The sequence below is a fragment of the Anomaloglossus baeobatrachus genome, chromosome 5, assembly GCF_048569485.1.
Source record: "Anomaloglossus baeobatrachus isolate aAnoBae1 chromosome 5, aAnoBae1.hap1, whole genome shotgun sequence".
Lineage (NCBI taxonomy): Eukaryota > Metazoa > Chordata > Amphibia > Anura > Aromobatidae > Anomaloglossus > Anomaloglossus baeobatrachus.
Genome location: NC_134357.1, coordinates 381,212,020 through 381,237,355, shown reverse-complemented (window position 1 = coordinate 381,237,355; position 25,336 = coordinate 381,212,020). Strand labels below are relative to the sequence as shown.

The following is a 25,336-nucleotide window of genomic DNA, read 5'->3' as shown; positions in this document are numbered from 1 at the left end:
CTCAAATCTGCCCATTACTAAGCACACGCAAAATGTGCCTTGCTACCCCAGGTTAATTATACTCTGTGCCCCTCCCTGGGTGTACTCATTTCATAGCCCTGAGGTTGCTAAAATGTATTTAGTATATATTATTTAGACAGACTTATAAAATAAAGCAAATACATATTCAGAAGGTATCGTTAAAAAAAGAAGTACAACACAGCAATTCTTCTGTAGGAAGTGGCCGCACCCCGTCCAACCCTATGGAGTAGAGCAAGTCCCATAGAAGTGTACAGAGTATTATATTGAATGTAAATGGTTGGGCAAGTACATTGCTGTGCCAGAGATGTAGCAGAGCTGGATGGGACCATCAGCTAGCGCCCTCTAGCATTCTTGTATTTATGTGTTTTATGTGTTTTATTACAGGGTATTATTACAGAGAACCGACACCTCCAATATGTAGCTGTATTCCCCATGTGTATGTATGTTATATGTATATTATAATGCAAACCATGTGTATGTATGTTATGTGTATACAGTGGAACTTTGGATTAAGAGTAACTTGGTTTGAGAGCGTTTTGCAAGACAAGCAAAGGTTTTTACAAATTTGTAACTTGGTTTAAGAGCAATGCTTTGCAATAAGAGCAAAAACTCCCGTGCAAACTTCCGGTTCTGTCATTTCACCGCGCTCTGACCTGCTCTGGAGGTAACTCTCGTACATATGTACTGTATACTGTATACCATTGTACAGTATTGTATATACTATATAGCATGTCTATTAATTTGCATTTGTGGATACAGTATTGTACTTTCTTTCTGCTAACCAGCACAGCACATTGCTTATACTATAATCTAATTGCCTGTACAGTATTCCTATGCCACATATGACTTAGTTCTGCCCTTATTTTGCGGAGAATAGATTTGGGATGTTTTTTTGTGTATTGTATTAGAATAAAGGTTGTCATATTTATACATCATTTTTTCCCTCTATAGTGTATCTCCCGCACACCAACAATTCTATTGTAAGCTAACGTGCAGTTTCATTTCTTTTATATGTTTTTACTGTATTGTACAGTATTTTATATTCGTGTATTGCAATAATTTTATATGAATATGGTACATTATATTGTATTACTGTACTAAGTTTGTATAAATATAGTAAATATTTTTGGGTTGAAGAACGAATTGTCTGCATTTAAATTATTTTCTATGGGATAATTTGCTGTGATGTAAGAGTAACTTGGTTTAAGAGCACACTGACGGAATGAATTATGCTCGTAATCCAAGGTTCCACTGTATTATAATGCAAACCATGTGTAATGTAAATAGGGATTGGCCCCTTGTGCCATGTCAGCCAGGAGCATTATAGATAAGGACTAATAGGTAAGGATTTTAGATAGGATGTTTATTGTAGGCAACTAGGGAAACAAATGTGCTGGATGGGATGACAGGAGTAGTTAGCAAATTGCTTAGATTAATGTAGGACAGGTGCAGACAGTTCAGTGGTTGCCAGGAAGACGGAGCTAATGTGGGTGGAGCAAGGAGTTTAGCAAGAAGAGACGGATAGAAGTTAATCAGTGAAGCTGCAGATGTCCTACTGAGAGGACGGGGAGGTACCCACCCTAGAGCCAAGACCTCTCCCCAGGGGCGGCTAGAAGACCTCCGGAGGTCGGTGGGATGTTGGGGTATGGAGACTCCCGACGGTACCTTGAACCAGCCAGGGGCTAGTACTTCGTCCGAGGCTCCGAGTGAGGCATGGTAGCTGCCAGGAAAGAATACAGGGTGGAAACCAGTAGGAACAAGCACCAGAAGCAGAAACCCAGAGCAAGGGTAGGAAGTTAGATACCCCTGAGAGAGCAGCACAGCACAAGAAGGCCTGTCTATCCGAAGTAAGAAAGATCTGGTGTACCATAATAAAATCAGTTCCTGAGTTGTTCATAAAAAGGACTTGTGTGTAATGGTGTCACCCTCCACATCGGCGACGAGGATCGGATTACGAGATGAAGATCACTGTTGATATTGTTGTAAGTGTCGCACATCCGATTGGGTGCACAACACAGACACACGCAATTGCAGGAGCAGGGGAGTCGGTGACACTCGGTTGGCATAGGGCTCCCCGCTTCACTTCCATACTGCACCACTCCATTATTTTTTTTTTACTTCATTGCTGGAGTGGTGCCTTAAGTCTAAAGGCCCCGTTACACGCAGCGATATCGCTTGCGAGCGTACCCTCCCCCGTCGTTTGTGCGTCACAGGCAAATCGTTGCCCGTGGCACACAATACCGTTAGCAGCCGTCACACGGACTTACCTACCTAGCGACGTCGCTGTGGCCGGCGAACTGCCTCCTTTCTAAGGGGGAGGTTCATTCGGCGTCACAGCGGCGTCACTAAGCGGCCGCCCAATAGAAGCGGAGGGGTGGAGATGAGCGGGCCGAACATCCCGCCCACCTCCTTCCTTCCACATTGCTGGCGGCCGCAGGTAAGCTGTAGTTCGTCGTTCCCGGGGTGTCACACGTAGCGATGTGTGCTGCCTCGGGAATGACGAACAACCTGCGTCTTCCACAATCAACGATTTTTTGAAAAGGAACGACGTGTCAACAATGGACGATAAGGTGAGTATTTTCCATCGTTAACGCTCGTTCGTTGGTGTCACACGCAACGACGTCGCTAACGATTCCAGATGTGCGTCACGGAATCCGTGACCCCGGCGATATATCGTTAGATATGTCGTTGCTTGTACCTTTAGTCTCCTGTCCCTGTTTTACACTCACCTTCTGCCATCTTCATCTGTTTTCAGTGTCACAAACATCACTCTCAAGCAGTTTGTGACCTGCTGGAGTCCACAACTCAATACAAGTCTATGAGAGTCTCGTTTTGGTTCTCATCAACCTACTTTGAGAGCATGTGACATAACTGCTTACTTCCTGCCAATCAAAAGTTACAGTAACAAGATTATTCGCAGTGTTAAAATTGGACATGTGTGTAGTGTACTGTCAGTGATTTTTCAAAATCCTGTGTTACAGTAAGGAGGGAGTTAATGTCTTCAAGCCTGGTAAAACGTTCAATTCGCCTCTGGATGAGGTTAGTGACAGGCTCAGGGCCTCTTGTATCATCTAGGGCCTTACACATTAAACATATGGTATTCCTTTGGCAGTCGCAGAGTTAATGTCAGGTTTTTTTGCTAGCAGCAAACTCATTAATTTTGCCCAGGTGATTTCCCTTTTGATCACTTCCAGCCTTGATAAAAACCCTTTGCTCACTGCAGAGGATGCTGGTTATTCAGTTCATTCTGAGCCAGGCCTGGAGCTGTGAGGAGGTGGGGTTGTTTTTTTTTGGGGGGGGGGAGGGGTCTGCTGCTGCTACTGCTGTCTGTTTCATTGGTGTATGTGAAGGTAGCTTGTTTTGTTACTTTCCCCTTTCTGTGTTTTCTCCTCCCTGTATACCTACTGTTGTTCCCTATTGTTGGTATTAGGTGTGTGTGAGTTTTATTTGTACCCCCCTCCATCAGTTTTGTCTTTGGGGTTTTCTACTTCTGTCCTCGCCAAACCACCAGGCTGGTGGTGGGGTCTTACTATCAGGGACAAGGACAGGAGATACGTTGATTTTGAGGCCCCAGGCCTCCCTACCATTAAGAGTACCCCTAGGTAGAGGGAAAGCCTAGCTTAGCCTTATGGTCAGCGTAGGGTTCCCCGTCCAGTTGCCCCCCCATTACTGTCACTCTATGTGACAATGGTATGCCTATATTGAATTGAATTGAACTGAATTGTAAAGCACTGCGGAATATGTTGGCGCTATATAACTAAAAATTATTATTATTATTATATTTCTGAGGACTACAAAACATCTGGCTTTCATTAAAATCATTTGGAGAGCTTTGGAAATCACATGCCTGTGTATTTCTTTAATTCTCACCGGTGCCGTAGACTGAATCCCAGAAATGTTTAATTGGAGTAAGAGCTACTTAAAAATCCCAAAGGCTTGTACAGGTAATTTTTATCAGGATCAAAAACGAACACAACGCAGATATGTGAACAGCCACACACATTAGAATGCTTACGTGTTCTGTCCATGCAAAACACTGATACAACACAACACGTACATTATTCACAGGTTTCTAAATCAGACCTTCGCAAACCCACAACTACATTTTTTAGTGTTCACATTGTGGAGAGCAAAAACATTCTGACAACTATTCATATTCAAAGCTCTAATTTTCATGGGGACACTCTGTGTCCTTTTCTAGAAGCCACCAAAAGGCCGGAAATATATATATTGTCCAAATATTTCTTGACCTAACTGTACATACATACGTATGTGTGTGTGTGTGTGTGTATATATATATATATATATATATATATATATATATATATATATATATATATATACACACACACACACACACACACACACACACACACACACATACGTATGTATGTACAGTTAGGTCCAGAAATATTTGGACAGTGACACAAGTTTTGTTATTTTAGCTGTTTACAAAAACATGTTCAGAAATACAATTATATATATAATATGGGCTGAAAGTTTACACTCCCAGCTGCAATATGAGAGTTTTCACATCCAAATCGGAGAAAGGGTTTAGGAATCATAGCTCTGTAATGCATAGCCTCCTCTTTTTCAAGGGACCAAAAGTAATTGGACAAGGGACTCTAAGGGCTGCAATTAACTCTGAAGGCGTCTCCCTCGTTAACCTGTAATCAATGAAGTAGTTAAAAGGTATGGGGTTGATTACAGGTGTGTGGTTTTGCATTTGGAAGCTGTTGCTGTGACCAGACAACATGCGGTCTAAGGAACTCTCAATTGAGGTGAAGCAGAACATCCTGAGGCTGAAAAAAAAGAAAAAATCCATCAGAGAGATAGCAGACATGCTTGGAGTAGCAAAATCAACAGTCGGGTACATTCTGAGAAAAAAGGAATTGACTGGTGAGCTTGGGAACTCAAAAAGGCCTGGGCGTCCACGGATGACAACAGTGGTGTATGATCGCCGCATACTTTCTTTGGTGAAGAAGAACCCATTCACAACATCAACTGAAGTCCAGAACACTCTCAGTGAAGTAGGTGTATCTGTCTCTAAGTCAACAGTAAAGAGAAGACTCCATGAAAGTAAATACAAAGGGTTCACATCTAGATGCAAACCATTCAATTCCAAAAATAGACAGGCCAGAGTTAAATTTGCTGAAAAACACCTCATGAAGCCAGCTCAGTTCTGGAAAAGTATTCTATGGACAGATGAGATAAAGATCAACCTGTACCAAAATGATAGGGAGAAAGTTTGGAGAAGAAAGGGAACGGCACATGATCCAAGGCACACCACATCCTCTGTAATACATGGTGGAGGCAACGTGATGGCATGGGCATGCATGGCTTTCAATGGCACTGGGTCACTTGTGTTTATTGATGACATAACAGCAGACAAGAGTAGCGGATGAATTCTGAAGTGTACCGGGATATACTTTCAGCCCAGATTCAGCCAAATGCCGCAAAGTTGATCGGACGGCGCTTCATAGTACAGATGGACAATGACCCCAAGCATACAGCCAAAACTACCCAGGAGTTCATGAGTGCAAAAAAGTGGAACATTCTGCAATGGCCAAGTCAATCACCAGATCTTAACCCAATTGAGCATGCATTTCACTTGCTCAAATCCAGACTTAAGACGGAAAGACCCACAAACAAGCAAGACCTGAAGGCTGCGGCTGTAAAGGCCTGGAAAAGCATAAGCATTAAGAAGGAGGAAACCCAGCGTTTGGTGATGTCCATGGGTTCCAGACTTAAGGCAGTGATTGCCTCCAAAGGATTCGCAACAAAATATTGAAAATAAAAATATTTTGTTTGGGTTTGGTTTATTTGTCCAATTACTTTTGACCTCCTAAAATGTGGAGTGTTTGTAAAGAAATGTGTACAATTCCTACAATTTCTATCAGATATTTTTGTTCAAACCTTCAAATTAAATGTTACAATCTGCACTTGAATTCTGTTGTAGAGATTTCATTTCAAATCCAATGTGGTGGCATGCAGAGCCCAACTCGCGAAAATTGTGTCACTGTCCAAATATTTCTGGACCTAACTGTATGTATGTATGTATGTGTGGTATTATATATATATATATATATATATTATTTTTTTTTAGAGACATTCACAATTACAGCTTATTATATACCATAAAACGTCCACAGTTAATGACCCGCCTATATGCAATGTCACATTCTAGACTTACCCAGGTAATACATCTTCTATAGCACACACCGGTCATGAGATATATAAATATGTTGCTGTGTCTCAACTACTTATGGAAGCCTATAAATACAGAGTTTGATGTTTTTGCTCACACAACACACGCGTTTCGCAATATGACAGTTCCCTACCTGTATCAGTTCTAACGGGAGGTAGTGTGGACTGACATAAATGCAGAGGTTCATCCGCCAAGTATGCAAATGGTCACTAATGAGCCGTTGCATATTCATTTATGTTTTACATACATCTCATTACATGATATTTAAATGAGCTGATATTGTCTGTTCATATATTAATTTTTTGCTTAGCGGCTTTAGATCATTGTATTTTTGGGATGTGCGATCCATGTCTTTTTCTTCATAGTATTGTATTTATATCAGTCTATCCCCCTCTTTTTTTGCTTGGATCTGCACTCTCCCCATTTGGCACAGGTGATTTTAATCAGCAGGAGACTGCAAGAGGGGTCAGCCTTCTTTTTGCTCCCAGTTCACATATGGGTGCCAGTGGGAGGTGAGTGCACAGCTCCTCTCACTGTGCGCTGGTGCTGTGTGGTGGCTGCTGTTGTGGTGGTGTGGTGTCGGTGGGGCGGTGCGGCCTGGAGCCTTGGGGGCTTTGCCTTGCAGCATGGGTGCTGTGAGGCACCAGGTCGCCCGCCCTGCTGGCGCTTTGTCGCTGCGGCGGTGGTCAGTGCACGGTGCCACACAAAAAGGTCAGGTTAGGGACCCACTCAAGAGGTTTGCCGTGACGTGGCAGTGGGCTTAATACAATCTGATCAGAATGGTAACAAAAGAACCTCATGTTCTATTTAATTTTTTGCTTAGCGGCTTTAGATCATTGTATTTTTGGGATGTGCGATCCATGTCTTTTTCTTCATAGTATGGTAAATATGTTGCTGTGTCTCAACTACTTATGGAAGCCTATAAATACAGAGTTTGATGTTTTTGCTCACACAACACACGCGTTTCGCAATATGACAGTTCCCTACCTGTATCAGTTCTAACTGGAGGTAGTGTGGACTGACATAAATGCAGAGGTTCATCCGCCAAGTATGCAAATGGTCACTAATGAGCCGGTGCATATTCATTTATGTTTTACATACATCTCATTACATGATATTTAAATGAGCTGATATTGTCTGTTCATATATTCACACGCCATGTAATTAAGTGTGATCCTGTACGATAAGCTCACTGAAGCTTACACTCAGAAAGGGAATGACCTGCAGGAAGTCGTATTCTGCAATATGATTACTGGTATCTTCTGATACCTCTTTTGACTGATCATATTTTCCATTGTGTGGATTAATTAGATAAAAGCAGAACAGAAGACAATGTTCGGTAATCATAAAATGAAATAATCAAAATTCTCTTATCTATAAATGTGTCATTACAAATATTATAATCAAAACATATTCACAATTCTATGTCCATACCAAAAAAGAACCCAAGAAATGTGAACCAATAGACAGACATATATTTTCAAAAAGATATTTTTTAAATTAATATTTTTTATTCATTAAATTTGAAAAAACATAACATAAAAAAGGACAATCCCACCAGTGTGGGAGTAAACAAATAAAGCCAGAGTACATAATCATATTGACAATTCTCAATAAATAATAAATGCACAGAATTATAATATAAAGTGCAGAAGTGCCTACTAAAATTACTAATTCAAAAATTACCTATTCAAAAATCACTCCTGCTATTTTATATCCAAGTGCCAACTATAAATATAGCTCTAACAAAGTCTAATAAAGTGCACTGTCAATTAGCAGCTTCCCAAAGGAAATTGTCAGTCTATTTGTTGTAAACACTATATTTATTGCACCTATACAAAACACAATACTGTGCACTTACATAAAAATGTCTGCTGGCCCATGTGGCTCCCTCCTGCCTCTGACGGGCGTTTCATCACCTTCGCATGAAGAAGGTCAGCAGAGATGTGTGACTAACAGGTGCAGGTGGATCGGAGATCCACCCACGCCTGGTAACCCTTTTATATCATGCTATCAAATACTGACAGTGCGATTTAAATGGCCGCAGTGGGGATTGCACCATTCCTCGCCACCATCAACGACAAGTGTGGTGATTGTGACGCCCTGGCCTATCAGGTCGTCACAAGGGTACCGTGCAATCTGCCCTTCTGCATGGTACCCGCTCCTCCTTGGTTATGGGGCCTGTCAATTTGGTGTTGCTACCAACAGGTAAATTTAAATCCTGAGGAACACTCTGCACCACACCAATCACCCATTGGGCAGCCTGAGGGGAATAGGGCCACCCAGGTGGGGGATGGAAGAGGGAGGGCAGAGATGTCAGTAGTAGAATGGAGTAGAGTTGAGCAGTAAGGCAGAAGTGACAGTGCTGGCCATGCTGCAGAGCTGGGCTCCTGTACCCGTCCCAGGTGCCAAACGTTGGCCTGGCCAGAAGGAGCTGGAACCCCGGTCGCAGGGGGTAGTGACAAGGGGCACGGTGCTGCTACAGAGAGCAGGCCGGCTGCCTTGTGCTACAACCGGGCAGGGGCCAGGGCACGACAGGGTACGCGGACCTAGGCTGGGAAGTAGCTTCATGCAGCCCAGTAATTCACCCGACGGGAACGGGGTCTTCAGGAACCGTTCCCCACCCGCTCCAGAATCGGGGTATTAACGCAACGAGGGGGATAGCACTTCCCAAAACCGTCTAAAAAATCCCAAGCGTGAACCCTGAGAGCAGGCTCACCTTGCTAGCCATGCGGGTGAGCGGGACCCGAGTAGTCTTAGGCGAAAGGGATACACCAAGTTACACACAGTGCCAAGGGACAAGGCTTCAGACCAACCAGCAACACCAAAGGGGCACGGATCCAGCGTGCTCAACCAAGAAAAGCAAAACATCCAAGAGTTTGGTTTATCTGGTGTCAGCGTCAGTGACTTTGGACTGTGTGAGTACCCAATACCCCTTCACCCCGATGGGTTCCCCAATCCATCTGCCATCGGGCCCTGGGACACCAAGCCCCTACCCACGGAGGGGTTAAACATCCTGCTACCTCAACATCGTCACCGGGCTCACCAACTGCAGCGGTGGTCTTTTACATTACCACGAACATTACCCCAAAACACCAAAAAAATCACCTTTTTATTTCCGAGGTAGTTGCGCGACCCCACCTCGGATCTGGAGACCCCCCGAGCCACTACGGATCCGGGTCCGAGCAGCCCGTCGGCTGTCGCGGGGCGGCACATTATCATGGGGCGCCTTGGTAGTGCGGGGTCAGCTGATGACCCCTGATATTACCATGACACACTTCCAGTGAGAGACGACAGAGCGGCGGCTCTCACAGGAATGCTGCATTTCTGCTGATCAATAGAAATGAACAAGCGATCAAACTGCTGATCCATAAAGTCCCCTAGGGGGACTAGTAAAATAAATAAAAAATATAAAAAAAACTTCTTAAAAATATAAAAAAATTAAAAAACCTAAAAGCTCAAATCACCCCCCTTTCGCCCCATTGAAAATAAAAGTTAAAAAAATAATACATATACACATATTTGGTATTGCCACGCACAGAAATGCCCGATCTATCAAAATGTAAAACAAATTAATATGATCGGTACATAGAACATTCCAAACGCCAAAATTACATTTTTTGGTTGTCACAAAAATTTTTAAAAATGCAATAACAGCTGATTAAAAAGTAACATTTGCACAAAAATTGTATAATTAAAATGTCAGCTCAAGACTAAAAAAATAAGCTGTCACTGAGCCCCAGATTCTGAAAAATGAGAACGCTACAGGTCTCTGAAAATGGCGCCAAAAGCACTAGCCTTTTTTTGGACAAATTTCAGAATTTTTTTTAACCCCTTAGATAAAAGTAAAAGTATACATGTTTGGTGTCTACGAACTCTTAGGCATCACAACGATACATCTGTTTTACCATATAGTGAACACTGTAAATAAAAGACCCCCAGAACAATCATGCAATTGCACTTTTTTTGCAATTTCATCACCGTCGGAATTGTTTTCCTTTTTTCCAGTACACTATATGGTAAAACTAATAATTTCATTCAAAAGTACAACTTGTACCTCAAAAACTAAGCCCTCATATGGCAAAATTGATTGAAAAATAAAAAAGTTATGGCACGTGGAAGAAGGGGAGCAAAAAACAAACGTGAAAAATGGAAAATCGCCCCAGAATAAAGGGGTTATTTCTTTATATCTGCTGACTGTATATTTACAATAGTTAGCTCTTTTAGGGCTCATGCGCACGTAACTGCTGAATATTCTGCAGCGATTTGACAGCACATGTGAGCGTCAAATCGCTGCAGAAACACTGCGTAATGAATGCAGTTTTTCTGAACAAAAAAAAGCTGATTTCATGCGCTCTGGCTGCTGCCCCCACCATAGATAGAGTGGGAGCTCCATCCATAGCGCACAAAATAAGTGACATGCTCATTTTATGAACGCACGGATTTTGGTCAAAATTTTAGCATCCAAATCGCTGCGTTCATAAAAGCATCATGCACATGTATCATGCACAATCTACATAGATTGTGCAGGGGACGCAGGACGCATGCATTTACGCTGCAGTGCTAGACGCAGCGTAAATGCATGTCAGTACACAACGTGCGCACAAGCTCTTATACTTACTCTGACCACCCAATTTTCTGCATGCGCCATTGTCCACATGTACAATCCTGAAGTCAAAATTATCTGTTTGCTTGGCTAAAGGTGGCTTTACACGCTACGACATCGCTAATGCAAATTCGTTGGAGTCACGGAATTGGTGACGCACATCCGGCCGCATTAGCAATGCCGTTGCGTGTGACACCTATGAGCAATTTTGGATCGTCGCAAAAACGTGCAAAATCGCTCATCGGTGACATGGGGGTCCATTCTCAAAAATCGTTACTGCAGCAGTAACTAAGTTGTTCCTCGTTCCTGCGGCAGCACACATCGCTCCGTGTGACGCTGCAGGAACGAGGAACCTCTCCTTACCTGCCTCCCGGCCGCTATGCGGAAGGAAGGAGGTGGGCGGGATGTTACGTCCCGCTCATCTCCGCCCATCCGCTTCTATTGGGTGGCGGTTCAGTGACGCAGTTGTGACGTCGCTGTGACGCTGAACGAACCGCCCCCTTAGAAAGGAGGCGGTTCGCCGGTCACAGCGACGTCGCCGGGCAGGTAAGTAGTGTGACGGGTCTGGGCGATGTTGTGCGGCACGGGCAGCGATTTGCCCGTGTCGCACAACAGATGGGGGCGGGTACCCACGCTAGCGATATCGGTACCGATATCGCAGCGTGTAAAGCGGCCTTTAGTCTAGCTCAACGCTCAGGTCGACCATTAGCAGCAGCAAATGAAACTCATCTTCTAAGAGTTTTCCTTCATATCAATGGCTTCCTCAGCTTTTTTGTACTCTAAAGGCCCCGTTAGACGCAACGACATATCTAACGATATGTCGTCGGGGGTCACGGATTTCGTGACACACATCCGGCGTCGTTAGCGACTTCGTTGCGTGTAACAGCTCTGAGCGAGTGTTAACGATCAAAAATACTTACCTAATCGTTGATCGTTGACACGTCGTTCATTTTCAAAATCTTGTTGGTCGTTGTGGACGTAGGTTGTTCGTCATTCCTGAGGCAGCAAACATCGCTACGTGTGCCACCCCAGGAACGACGAACAACAGCTTACCTGCGTCCTCCGGCAACGAGGTGGGCGTTTCGTTAATGCGGCTGCTCTCCGCTTCTATTGGTCGGCCGCTGTGTGACGTCGCTGTGATGGCGCACAAACCTCCCCCTTAACGAAGAGGTTGTTCGCCGCCCACAGCGACGTCGCTAGGAAGGTAAGTACATGTGACGGGTGTTAGCAATATTGTACACCATGGGCAGCGATTTGCCAGTGACGCACAAACGACGGGGGTGTGTGCTTTCACGAGCGACATCGCTAGCGATGTCGCTGCATGTAAAGCTTCCTTAAGGGCTCATTCCAACATCAATGATTTTTCTCATGTGCAAAATCCCCCTGTGAAAATAGGATGATGGTATCTGAATGCTGATAATGTTTTTCACTGGCCCATAGACTTTCATTGGCGAGTTTTATCCATGACTTGGATAAAAATGTACAAGTCTATATTTTTATCGTAGTTGGTCTTGGTCTTCAAAATAAAGCCCCAAAATGTAAACTGCCCCATAGACAATAATGGGTACGAGCCTATGGGTGAAAAACCCGGATAAGACTTGTACATGGAAAAAACGATGTCTAAAGGAGCCATAAGGCAGAGAGCGCTACAAGAAAATCTGTACGAATAGTCATGGTGTAATTTATATGTATACATGTGCAGCAATCCAGTACTGAACATCAGCGGTAGAAAACATGATTAGCTGTCAAGAAGATGTATTTTTTGTATATAAACATCGTATATGGTGAAATGTAAGTGTATTTTTCATTCTGTCATAGGAATCAATGAATTTGACTTTGGCTGCATTTCCAATGCACTGAGCCCGTTCACCTTGTCTATAACAACGAGCCCTTAATATTTAGGTTTGACTCCTGTTTTAAAGAAAAAACAGTCACCAGGCGTTAAACGTGTCCTGGTTTTTTGTCAGTATGCAGGATTTTGTGAATGTTCATGATACAATATTGTAGAAATCTCACAGCAAAGAAAAGGATTCATTTTCTCCCTCCATTAATAATTGCACAGCTGGACGTATAGGAGCATTCTCATTCTAGTGTGTCTCTAAAGCCCGCTACACACGCTTCAATATATCTCACAATCCGTCGTTGGGGTCAAGTTGTAAGTGACGCACATCCGGCATCGTTTGTGAGGTATCTGCGTGTGACAGCTACATGCGATCAGGATTGAACGCAAAACCGTTGATCGCAAACACATCGTATCTTTGTCTAGAATTGAGCGTTTTGTTGCACGAACCTACTCAATTGTAACGTGTGACATCCCTCATACGATTTTGGTGTCTGATGCTATGTGCGCAGGTGTGCGCTCTGCACCACAGCTTAAAAAAGGTCCGCTTCAGAGCGCAGCTGAAAAGCTGCGTTCTGAAGCGCCTCACAATGTCTGTCATTCAGTAATCTCTGTCAGTCGGTCACTATCTCTGTCCCTCACTCTCTGTCCATGTCAGTCAATCCCCCTCTCTCAAATACTCACCGATCCCCGATCCCCGGCTCTGCACGGCATTCACACTGCTCCGGCGGCTTTTACGGTTTTGAAAAAGCCGGCCGCCCATTAAACAATCTCGTATTCCCTGCTTTCCCCGCCCACCGGCACCTATGATTGGTTACAGTGAGACACGCCCCCCACGCTGAGTGACAGGTGTCACACTGCACCCAATCACAGCAGCCGGTGGGCGTGTCTATATTGTGTAGTGAAATAAATAAATAATTAAAACAAACGGCGTGCGGTCCCCCCCCAATTTTAATACCAGCCAGATAAAGCCATACGGCTGAAGGCTGGTATTTTCAGGATGGGGAGCTCCACGTTATGGGGAGCCCCCCATCCTAACAATATCAGCCAACAGCCGCCCAGAATTGCCGCATACATTAGATGCGACAGTTCTGGAACTGTACCCGGCTCTTCCCGATTTGCCCTGGTGCGTTGGCAAATCGGGGTAATAAGGAGTTATTGGCAGCCCATAGCTGCCAATAAGTCCTAGATTAAGCATGTCAGGCGTCTATGAGACACCTTCCATGATTAATCTGTAGATTACAGTAAATAAACACACACACCCGAAAAAATCATTTTCACTCAGCGTGGGGGCGTGTCTCACTGTAACCAATCATAGGCGCCGGTGGGCGGGGAAAGCAGGGAATACGAGATTGTTTAATGGGCGGCCGGCTTTTTCAAAATAGTAAAAGCCGCCAGAGCAGTGTGAACGCCGTGCAGCGCCGGTGATCGGGGATCGGTTAGTATATGAGAGAGGGCTACTCAATTCAGTTACTCAGGGGATTAGCGGTCACCGGTGGGTCCTTCACAGGTGACCGCTAATCAGGACGCAACACAGACAGAGCCGCAGCATGACCATGAAGTCGGGTGAAGTTCACCCGAGTTCATTCTGATCCTGCGGCTCTGTCTGTGTCTGCTGTCATCTGCCATTCAGCTCTGCTACACGGCTGTCTGTGTCTGCTGTTAGCGGCCATGTAGCAGAGCTGAATGGCAGATGACATAGTAAAAACGCATCCCTACACATTACACACGCTTGGCAAGTCAATAAATAAATAAAAAAAAAAAAAAAAAAGGTGCCCAATGCATACGTCACAGAACACATGATCTAAAGGATCGCACACAAAATTGATCAATTTAACATAGACTACTAACGCTCGTGTGACAGCAAATGAACGACCTACGTGCAATCTCATAAGATCCCGTATGCAACCTGGGCGTGTCACATCGCAAATGCGATTGTACAACTAATTGCAACGTGTAAAGTGGGCTTAAGGCTATGTTCCCACGTTGCGTGTTTTCATGCAGTTACGCTGCGATCTGCAGCGCAGCGTAACTGCATGCGTCCTGCGTCCCCTGCACAGTCTATGGAGATTGTGCAGGAGCCGTGCACACGTGGCATATTAGAATGCAGTGTTTCGGCTGCTGCCCGAACCGCTGCGTTCTAAGAAGTGACATGTCACTTCTTCCGTGCGGTCTGCATGTTGTCTATAGGGAGAGGCAGCATGAAGAGCGCACGTTCTCTGCAGGCACCATGCGCTTCAGAAAGTAGCTTTTCAGCTGCACTCTGAGGCGCACCTTTTAGCTGCGGTGCAGAGCGCACACGTGGGCACATAGCCTAATAGACAATGAAGTGGGGGGAGGCTCCTGCTGCAGAGAGATAAAAACAAAAATGCATGATTTCCTGGGAAACATATAAAAAAACTCTTTATATAAACCTCAAAGGTTTGGTTATGGTATTAGCCTAGATACGATTACTAAAAAAAAAAAAAAAAAAGAGCATGTGAAGTAAAGATATTTTTTATGGACTGAAAATGGTTTAAATAGTGATTTTTAAGAATGTTTTTATTAACATTTTATGGATTACAAAAACATATATAAACAAAGGAAACAGAGTAAGGCTGTGTGCGTATTGCATGCATTTACGCTGCGTCTAGCACTGCAGCATAAATGCATGCGTCCTGCGTCTCCTGCACAATCTATGAAGATTGTGCATCATCCATCAGCATGTTGCGTTTGAGAGTGCAGTAATTTGGATGCTGAAATTTTGATCCAAATCGCTGCGTTCAAAAATGCAGCAGGTCACTTCTTTCATGCGCTTTGGATGCAGCTCCCGCTCTGTCTATGGCCCCCTTCACACGTCCATGAAAATCACGCACGTTTTTCACGGACATGTCAAAGGTGCGTATTGTCCTCCGTGTGTCATGTTTACGGGAACTTTCTACTCACCTGTCCCTGGCGTTGCTGTCCGTGGTGCTGATCTACGTCTCTGGCCTTGCCGACTCCCCGCTGCAGCTGCTTCCGACCCGCAGTGGAGTGAATATGCAATGAGCATAATGAGCAGGGGTCGGAAGCAAGTGACAGTAGCAGCAGAGACAGAAGAAGGTGAGTATAGAAATTCTATTTATTTCACAGGCACGTGTGTTTTCTCCAGTGCGTGTCACACGGATCACATCCGTGTGGTCCGTGTGCGGTCCGTGTGACACCCGTGATGCCGGAAAAAACGAACATGTCTACGTGTGGAGCACATGGGCACACGAATGCTACACGCAGTCCATGGCAAAAAACGGACGGGAGCGCTGACCCATTGATTTTAATGGGTCTATGTGTGCCTGTGTCTCCGGCACGTGAGGAAACGGACCAAACACGTACCGAAGACACGGACATGTGAAGGAGGCCTATGGGAGAGGCAGCATCCCGAGCGCATGAAATCGGCATTTTTACTGCAGAAACACTGCATCCATTACATAGTGTTTCTGCAGTGATTTGAATCGCACATGAGCTGTCAAATTACTGCAGAATGTTCTGCAGTAACACGACGCAATGTGCGCACATGCCCTTATAAATGGTTGATTTGACTAAAAAGAAACCATTCTGTGTGACTTTATTTTTATCTGCTCCTTATTCATTATTTTTTTTTTCAACTTTTTATTTTCGAAAGAAGATTTTTAAACAAGTTTTACAGTATCTGCATCTTGCTAAGTTAACTTAGGGGTACTTTGCACGTTGCGACATCGCTACTGCGATATCGTCGGGGGCAAATCGAAAGTGATGCACATCCGGCGTCGGTAACGACGTCGCAACTTGTAAAGCCTAGATGCGCCAATAAACGATCGCAAAAGCGTCGTAAATCGGTGATCTGTGTAGTGTCGGATATTTTCATAATGTCGCACCAATAGGAGATACGATGTTGTTCCTTGTTCCTGCGGCGGGCCTCCGCACAGAGAGGCGGCGGGCCACCCGCACAGAGAGGCGGCGGGCCACCCGCACAGAGAGGCGGCCTTCCACCGCAGAGACAGGCGGCCATCCGCCCGCACAATGAGGCGGCGGGCCGCCCGCACAGACAGGCGGCGGGGGGCGCCCGCACAGACAGGCGGCGGGCCACCGCACAGAGAGGCGTGGGCCGACCGCACAAAGAGGCGGCCCGAACAGAGAGGTGGCCGCCCGCCTTCACAGACAGGCGGCCGGCCGCCCGCCTTCACAGACAGGCGGCGGGGGGCGCCCGCACAGACAGGCGGCGGGGGGCGCCCACACAGACAGGCGGCGGGGGGCGCCCGCACAGACAGGCGGCCGGCCGACCGCACAGAGAGGGAAAAGCAGTGAGGCGGGGAGAGAGTGGGTGGGCGGAGCCCGGGATACGGCCGTCCCGCCCGTGGCAACGGGACAAACAATGCAAAGCGTGATAGTCCCGCTGTATCCGGGACGGTTGGGAGGTATGCCTAATAGATTTTATGTAACTAACTGCGGGACACAATGTAACAATGCAGCGGAATCAGCACTGGAATTTTTTGTTGCCATCAGATAGGACACCAGGAACCCTGTGGCAGATGTCCTCTAGGCCCTGTGCCCACAATGAGCTATTGGTGAGTTTTTAAGGCTATGTATTTTTCACGGCATCAAAAAAGCAGCATCTTATAGTTCCAGCAATGTGGATGGGATTTATACAAATCTCCTGCCCACTGCGCTTCTTTTTTATTCAGCATAAACTGATCTGCTGTGTGTGTTTCCAATCTGCAATACGTCAATTTCTCTTGCGGGTACGCTGAGTTTTATTTGCGGATTTTCCCCATAGATTTGTAGTAGATACAGAAAATCCGCAGGTAATAAATGCACACATGATCAGCACAGGCAGTATTCTCAAAACCAAATGCCAGAAAGTATCAAAAACAACGCACCTTTAGGGCTCATGCGCATGTTGCGTAATTGCATGCATTTACGCTGCGTATTGCACTGCAGCGTAAATGCATGCGTCCTGCGTCCCCTGCACAATGTAGATTGTGCATGATACATGCGCACGGTGCTTTTATGAACGCAGCGATTTGGGTGCTAAAATTTTGACCCAAATCCGTGCGTTCATAAAATGAGCATGTCAATTATTTGGGCTTTCTGGATGCAGCTCCCACTCTGTCTATGGTGGGGGCAGCAGCCAGAGCGCATCAAATCGGCTTTTTTGGTACAAAAAACTGCATCCATTGCGCAGTGTTTCTGCAGCGATTTGACGCGCACATGTGCTGTCAAATCGCTGCAGAATATTCAGTTCGGGCTTACGTTCCTGGGGCTCATGTGTGCTTGTGACATCACGCGAACCCTGCGTCCAATTACACTCTAGCTTCTGTCTCCCCACCTTTGGGCGCAGAAGCAATCAACAGGAAGTGTGAGTCAGCCGCACGTCTCAATTCCTGTTGATTTACTCATTTGTCTGAAGGCGGGGACAGAGAAGCCAGCAGTGATTGGATACAAGGCTCACATAAGGTCACAACCTCACGTGAGCCCCGTGAACATAAGCCCGGACACCACTAGAACAGCACCGTCACAGGAGGTGCATTCAAGTCTTTCATTTCACCTAGGGGAAACGTGGAATGGGAAGGGATTGTCGTTGCAGTGGACAAACCCTTTAAAACATAACATACCAACAAGAGACAAAAACCACAGTGTCAAAAATGTGATAAAAAAGCGTGTAAAAAATGCACATAATTAATTTAAAGGGAATTTGTTAGCAGGTTTTTGCTATGTAATCTGAAATCTGAAGACAGCATACTGCAAGGGTTAATACAGAGATTTCAGCTATGTGTCTCATGACAAAGTGTGTTTTTCTTTACCTACAATGTTAGTTTAAGGTTTAGTAGCTTTATCATTAGTCAGAAGGTGTGAGCTGGACTCTGCATCCCTCTGTGATTAGCAGCTTCTGTCTATGGAAATATGTACTGAAAACCTGGTGCGGGCAGGAGCAGCGGTATGAGCTCTGCTACATGCTAAAACGAAAATCTTTGATTGTGTCAGAACGGCTGCACCCAGTAATCTAAGGGATACATTGCTGGATTCAGGATCTCTTTACCTACATCATGCTGCTCTCAGATGAAGTAGCAAAAACCTGCTGACAGATTCCCTTTAATAGGTGCAGAAATTCTGCAGAAAAGCCGTAATATCAAAAACTCAATCCTAAGGTCAGATCGAATCCAAAAAAAAAAAAGAAAAAAGAAAAAGAACACAAACTTTACGCAGATGTGAACACTTGAGCTTCTACACTCATAAACATGAATACACTCAGCGATCTATGGACATACATTCTGCTTGTGTGATAGCCGACCAATCAAGCACATTTCAGAGAATTGTGTCAGATACATAATCACTGGCAGACACAGACAGGAGAGGCCCCTGTTTAAGAACAGTATATGGGCCCTTTATAGTCCAATAGCTCCTCATATTCCACCTGATTTGGAGGTGGTAGTGAGTCCTCTTACCTCTTGGGCCCCTGTATGGCTGCACCAACTATATGTCCACCCCTATGAGTCAAGTAAAATCATGTCACTGATGATGACATCACATCCTTTCTCAGAGACTATGGAGTTTGCACAGCTCTACTGCATAGAGGGGCAATGGGATAGGTGCGGGGTGCTCTCCTCACAAATACATCAGTGTAGTTTTTCAGCAATCCTAATAGCTAATGTCACAACATTTTGGGGACATTTTGGCTACTGGTCGTGTGGACATGTAGCTGTAATATGCTGCCATTACTAAGAGGAGCACATCGGCAGGGCTAATGTTATATTACATGGTGCTCATTCTTATGCGCAGGCCACATCTGCCAGAACTGCAGCAACTATTTTTATCTCACCTCTATGTGGTCCCTGTGCACTTGTTCATACAACCCTTTTAATGCATCGTGTAAAATATATGTCTTGGATATTTTGTAGAGCTATATCCTACAATCCCAGCTGACTGTATTTTATTCTACAGGGGAAGGAAATGTCATTATACAAATTCTGTATTAGTAAAGAAAGAAAATTCCTGCAATTTATTGGACTGATTATTCTAAACTGGACTACGAAATTGCTTCTGTGACCAGCCACGTTGCAAATCCAAAACTTTCATCATTTCGAGATCTTTGACTTTTTTTTACTAGTATGAAAACTTAGACCTTCTAAATGGAGATGAGCGACCCCGAGGTTCGGTGATCATACAAAACAATAGACTTTAAAATATAGTACAGGTTTGGAGTTCGGGTGCTTTATGTATGCAAACAACTCCTTCGAACATTGGTGTGCTAGGATACGTCAGTGTTCAGCCCAGTGCGAGCCAGTTGCAGTGTTTGAACGGCTCTCACTGGGGGTAACAACACCGTGATCAGATGTAGTGTATACAAAAAAAAGGAAAAACGTTGCCCAATCGCCCCCAGAAGTGAAGTGTTTATGGCTGGCTGTATGTTGGCGGACACCCAAACTGCCCAAGTGGTGACTTCCATTGGGGTTCAGGTCAAGTCCGGATCCCATCCAAACTTCATTTAAAGTCCGGCTGAACCTGCCGAAACAAACTTCCATGGGTTCGCTCATCTCTACTTTCAAAGGAAAGACTTGAGGAAGACTAACAATGATTTGATGCAACCAAGACCTATGTTGGAAACCAACCCAAGATGTTTTTTTCTTACTTGATGTTGATCATTGAGATGTATGATTCTTATTAACGTCTAGGAACAAAATGATGCTCTCTGTCCTAATATGTTTCCACAGAACCAATGCACCAGTTTCTTACATATTCAGTAATATATAACCTACCATGTATCTAAACAGTATGCATAGCACCAACATATTCTGCAGCGCTTAACAGTCATCACTGGGCCTCACAGTGATATCAGTATGTTTTGGTGTGTAGTAGTAAACCGGAGAACCATGCAAACATGGGGAGAACGTGCAAACTCAATATACATGTTATACTTGGTGGGCTCTGAAACCAGGACCCTAGTGCTGCAAGGCACCACTGTTAACCACTTCGCCACCATGGTCACTAGTATACCCATACCTCGGGCACAAGCCTGTAATATTTGGAAAAGGTAATGAAGACCTGTGTATGTTGCTAGGAAGGGTAGGGTACACTTATGTGGATTTTTGTTTTACATGGCAACTGTAATATAAAGCATAACATGGTTCCAGGAGACGAGATATATCGGTAAAGACATGACATATCCTCTGTTTAACACCAAATCATAGAGATATTGCTTCTAGTGAGAATATCCCCATAATTTGGCAAATAGGGAGCTTGCCAGTATTTTGTTTCTGAAAAATCCCATATCAATCTGACTAAAAAAACAAAACCTGTATGACATCAGGAGTATACACAGGGGGCGAACATATCTTTGGTGCAACCTGTGCTTCCGCACAGGGGTTCAGGAGGTTAGGGGGCCATTTCTACCTCCAGAGCAGTGGGGACTGAGCATTTTGATAAGCTCTTGGGCTGCAAAGGGCCCATATATTGTATTGCACAGGGTACATTGTATTCTTGTACAGGGGCCCTTTTCTGCTAATGGGTATATGGATGTATATTGAGAGACAAATTTTGTCCCTTAAAAGTTTGTTATACTGAGCGCCGAAATAGAGGCCAAAAGGGGTTCTCCATTTCAGCCCTATAAAATATCCAGTATAACACACATATTAGGTTGTTGGACTGTTGAATATAAATAGAGATTAGATTTTTTTTTTCCATAAAATTATTACTTTGCGCTGTACTATTTGTATGTATATAACCTGATCGCTAGGAATCTTTAGTGGCCACCTAAGTCACATTTCTCATCAAAACTCCTCCTTTGTTATTCTTTTACATCTTTTAATGATATATTATCAAGGAGAAAATATGAAAAACAAATAACACAGTGATACTTTTTCACTCTTTTGCATTCTGGATGTATGGACAGTAGCGTCATTAGAAATAATCAGTGGAAATTATATAAAAAATAAATAATCCAGGTGACATTCAGGAAAAAAGGGAATAAAAAGGAGAACGTTCCCAGAAGATGTAGGCAGCTGTAGAACAATGTGATTATTGTATGTTTTATAAGCCGGGAGAACCTGGAACACCTCTCCTTCCTTCGAGGCTCGGAGTTGTCCATTATTTGCTGTGCACTGTATCCATTTTTTGCAATTGTGTGACATAAAGGCCAAGCTTTTCCGATTGTAACAGCAACACAATAGAGACTCAGTGCCGTGTTCCAGCCACGCGGTTGCACAGACTTTCTGTTCTCGACAGGGGAGCGTTCTCTGCGTAATTGACATATGTTCACCCTACAGCTGATACAATTCTACAGCCAGTAGACATTATGTAGCAAAAATCAGCGTGAGGCAATGGATTCTATGTATGCCGATATATATCTGGATCGCTACATAACACAATGTATTAGAATTTCTAGACATAATTGGCATTTATCATGACCCGTTCTCATTGTATCCTGACTATGCTTAAAATGGAGGCTTTTTTCATTTCTGCTGGCAAAGACTAATGAATTGTATCTAGCAGCTAAAAGGACTTCCAGTGACATATAGTGCAGCGCAGCCATCACGTGTAATCACTAATTAAAATTAGCAGCGGTTTTCCTATAATTAGTGGTAGAGGTTCATCTGCTGAGACTGTAATACAAGGCCTAAGCCCTTGAGGGCAATACAATTCCCAGTGGCCAAGCTGATAATATAGAACCAATCCTCATGTTCGATTAATGCCTCTGAATAAATAATGGGGCTGTATAAATGCTGACTATGTTCTGCTCACAATATTATTACTACATTGTAACCCCCAATAAGGCCTACAGTCCTAATGCCCTAAGCTACTGTTCATTCCCTCAGCTTTTTTTCTGAACCAAGTGGTAAAATAATCTAAATAATCTCAGAAAAACTGTGTCAAGAAGAAAGTCAATGTTTGACTCAATGACACAATTAATCGGTATTATCGGTGTGTTTCTGGATTAGATGCTGCAATAATCCAGTCTTTGAACAAGTGAAAACACATAGGGGCATTTTAACTGGTGACTTAATTATTAATATCTTATATGTTCCCCTTTATTTATAATGTATCCAGTATGTCTACTCAGAATTATTTCAAATAGAAATAGAAAAACACCAGTACTTCCGGGACAAGTGCTGTCTTTTTTCTATTTCTATTTGTTGGAGTCTTTTCTGTTCATTATATGGCTGAGCTGATTCAAGTTTGTTTCTTGTTATTACAGAATTATTTCACTACATATTGCTAGATAAATGATATTAGCTCAATTACAGTAATGGAAACTATCTATACCTGTTGCCCACTACAGCTATTTTGAGACCCTTCATTCCTCCACTCCATGAATATTGGCACTGGTAAGGGTGGGCCTAACCTCAAAATAATATTTGCAACAGGAGATTTTTGCCGCTAGGCCACTATAGTGTTGATCCCAAAGAGGAGGAAGATCCACAGGCAGCCAGAAAGATGAGTATTTGTATTTCTATTGCTACTTTACTGGCGAAACAATGTGTTTCGACATGAAAATGCCTTCACCAGGTATCAAACATAAAAAAATTACATAAAATATCCTCCTTTAAAAAATTGTGTTTTTGGGTAAATAGGGAATCATATAAGACTAATATTTTTCAGCTTTTCTGTTTTTCCCTACATCATGCTATTTATGGACTAATTAATATGACTATTAGTAATTAATGGATTCATACGAAACCAAATATTGTATCCTGTAGAATGGATGGTCTATGATAAAAGGTAATAATAATACAAGATAAGAAGTAGGTCTGTATATTTTCACCAATGCTATGTCCGGACAGTAGTCAATGATGCGGCAGATGTGGTTTCTCCTCCTAGTAATGACTAATTATAATCAAATAGAATTGCTTTTTATTGCAGAATAGTATTTGTGACTATGGTTAAATCTAAAATGTATCATTATGACTGACGATACTTATATAATATATGAAATTACCGTATATGTAATTTGAAAATGTAACTACTGCAGAAGCTCAACTATTGTGGCCAAAGCCAACTGTGCCAAAGTGATGTAGTCAATGACTGGTGCATGAGACAAGGTACGTCAGTCTGACAGCTACATCAATAGATCGGGCCAAATTATTACAAGTATAGTCAATGGGCAACAAATTTTAACACTTCGGGTCAAAATATTAACACAGGTCAAGAAGTCAGATCTATCTCCCTCAGTTTTCTCATTGTTTGAAAGGCAAGAACTATACAATAGTTATACCATTAAAATGACGAGGATGATGGAGAGTTTATAAAATGACGCATATAATTAACAAGGAGGAACACTCCTTAACATTTCTTGTGATTCATAACACGGCCAACATCCTAATGAGACTTTGTAGATCATCTCAGTTACACCACTTCATGGTCAATTGATTAAACCATTCGAGTGCTTACACTCCAGTCCACAGTAACCTTTTCCAGATACCTTATCGGACTAATTGATGAAATCTGTGCATTGATAAATTTTAACCTACAATATCGGCCCCGCCATTAGCTGATTCTGTAGATTGAAGGTAATTATGGAAAGGTTGTAAACTGTTTTAATCAATTTCTAAACCATATGGGCTCAAGAAAAAGGAAATGCCAGACAAATTGGACATCTTTATCACTTACAATGGACATTTTGATATGATCTGACTAGTCTGGACCATTCCATAGAGTCAAAGTGTCTAGAAAGAACAGCATATTTGCTATACACAAAACCCCAAAGCTAACAGTGTATCATGCTTACCCCCATCTTCTTCATCAAAGGAGTTCATGCAGGGAAAGTAGATAGCCAAAGCCTCGAATGATGCAGACAGACTAATCCGGCTCTGTGACCTCTCCATGAACATGTTTGGGGCGCTCCCCGGGTCTGACGGGGGCTTCGGGAGCTTGGAAGCCCCATTTTTCACTCTGAGCACTGCACGAGGCGTCTTGGCAGCTTTTGTGGGTCTCTATATATGAAGAAAAAGCCTCTGGAACCTGATTCACCCCAACAAGTGCCCCTGTACACAGTAGTCCTATGGATGCCGCTTGTAGATGGTGCATTTACAGAAGCAATTGGTCAAGCCTTTCAAGGTTCAGGATCCAGATCCCAGTCACCAGGTGAAATACAAATAATCCTGTGCACCTATGCTCTATTGAGCTGTTCCCCCTCTCCTGCTTTCTTTCTACTTGCAAAGATCGCTGGTTGACTTCATTCACAGAGAGATGACAGGAGGGGGCTGAATGAAGTCATTATTAGGATGCATCCTGACCAATCAGCGCAGGCGAACAATAAAGGGAGGCATGGTCTCATGCACAGCAGAGCTGAGGATGAGAGCGAGGGGCTGGCAGCACATTCAAAGCATCTTTGCACTCAGTGGCTCGGGAGATGTCTAGTCATTGCTGATATGAACACACATCCAAGACTCCATTACATGGCAATATAACACTCTTGTCACCATTTTCCTTTATGTGAACACATGACATAGCTCTTAATGTGAAATTTGGTGCTTCGTCTACAGTGTTACTCAGTGGGTCTCCTTTAAAGTATCCTACTGCCCATAGACTGTGCAATGTTTATAAAGATTTGATGTGATTAATCACTTTATGTGATTTCTTCAGAATTTAGTCTTGTAGGAGAAATCAATTCCACAACCAATGAAATGCAACAAATATGCAAACAATAAATTCTGCGTGTAGCATCAGCACATCC

General features: G+C 43.7%; 1 protein-coding gene across 2 annotated transcripts in view; it reads right to left on the bottom strand.

Annotated features, from left to right (window-relative positions):
- RIMS4 (regulating synaptic membrane exocytosis 4) overlaps positions 1–24,833 on the bottom strand; it is a 301,335-nt gene extending 276,502 nt beyond the window's left edge. For both annotated transcript variants that reach the window (XM_075350034.1, XM_075350035.1), the window contains exon 1: positions 24,389–24,833. In XM_075350034.1, coding sequence (XP_075206149.1) covers positions 24,389–24,491 — 103 coding nt within the window. In that variant the 5' untranslated portion in view covers positions 24,492–24,833. The remainder of the gene's footprint in view (positions 1–24,388) is intronic.
- Positions 24,834–25,336: the final 503 nt, after the last annotated feature.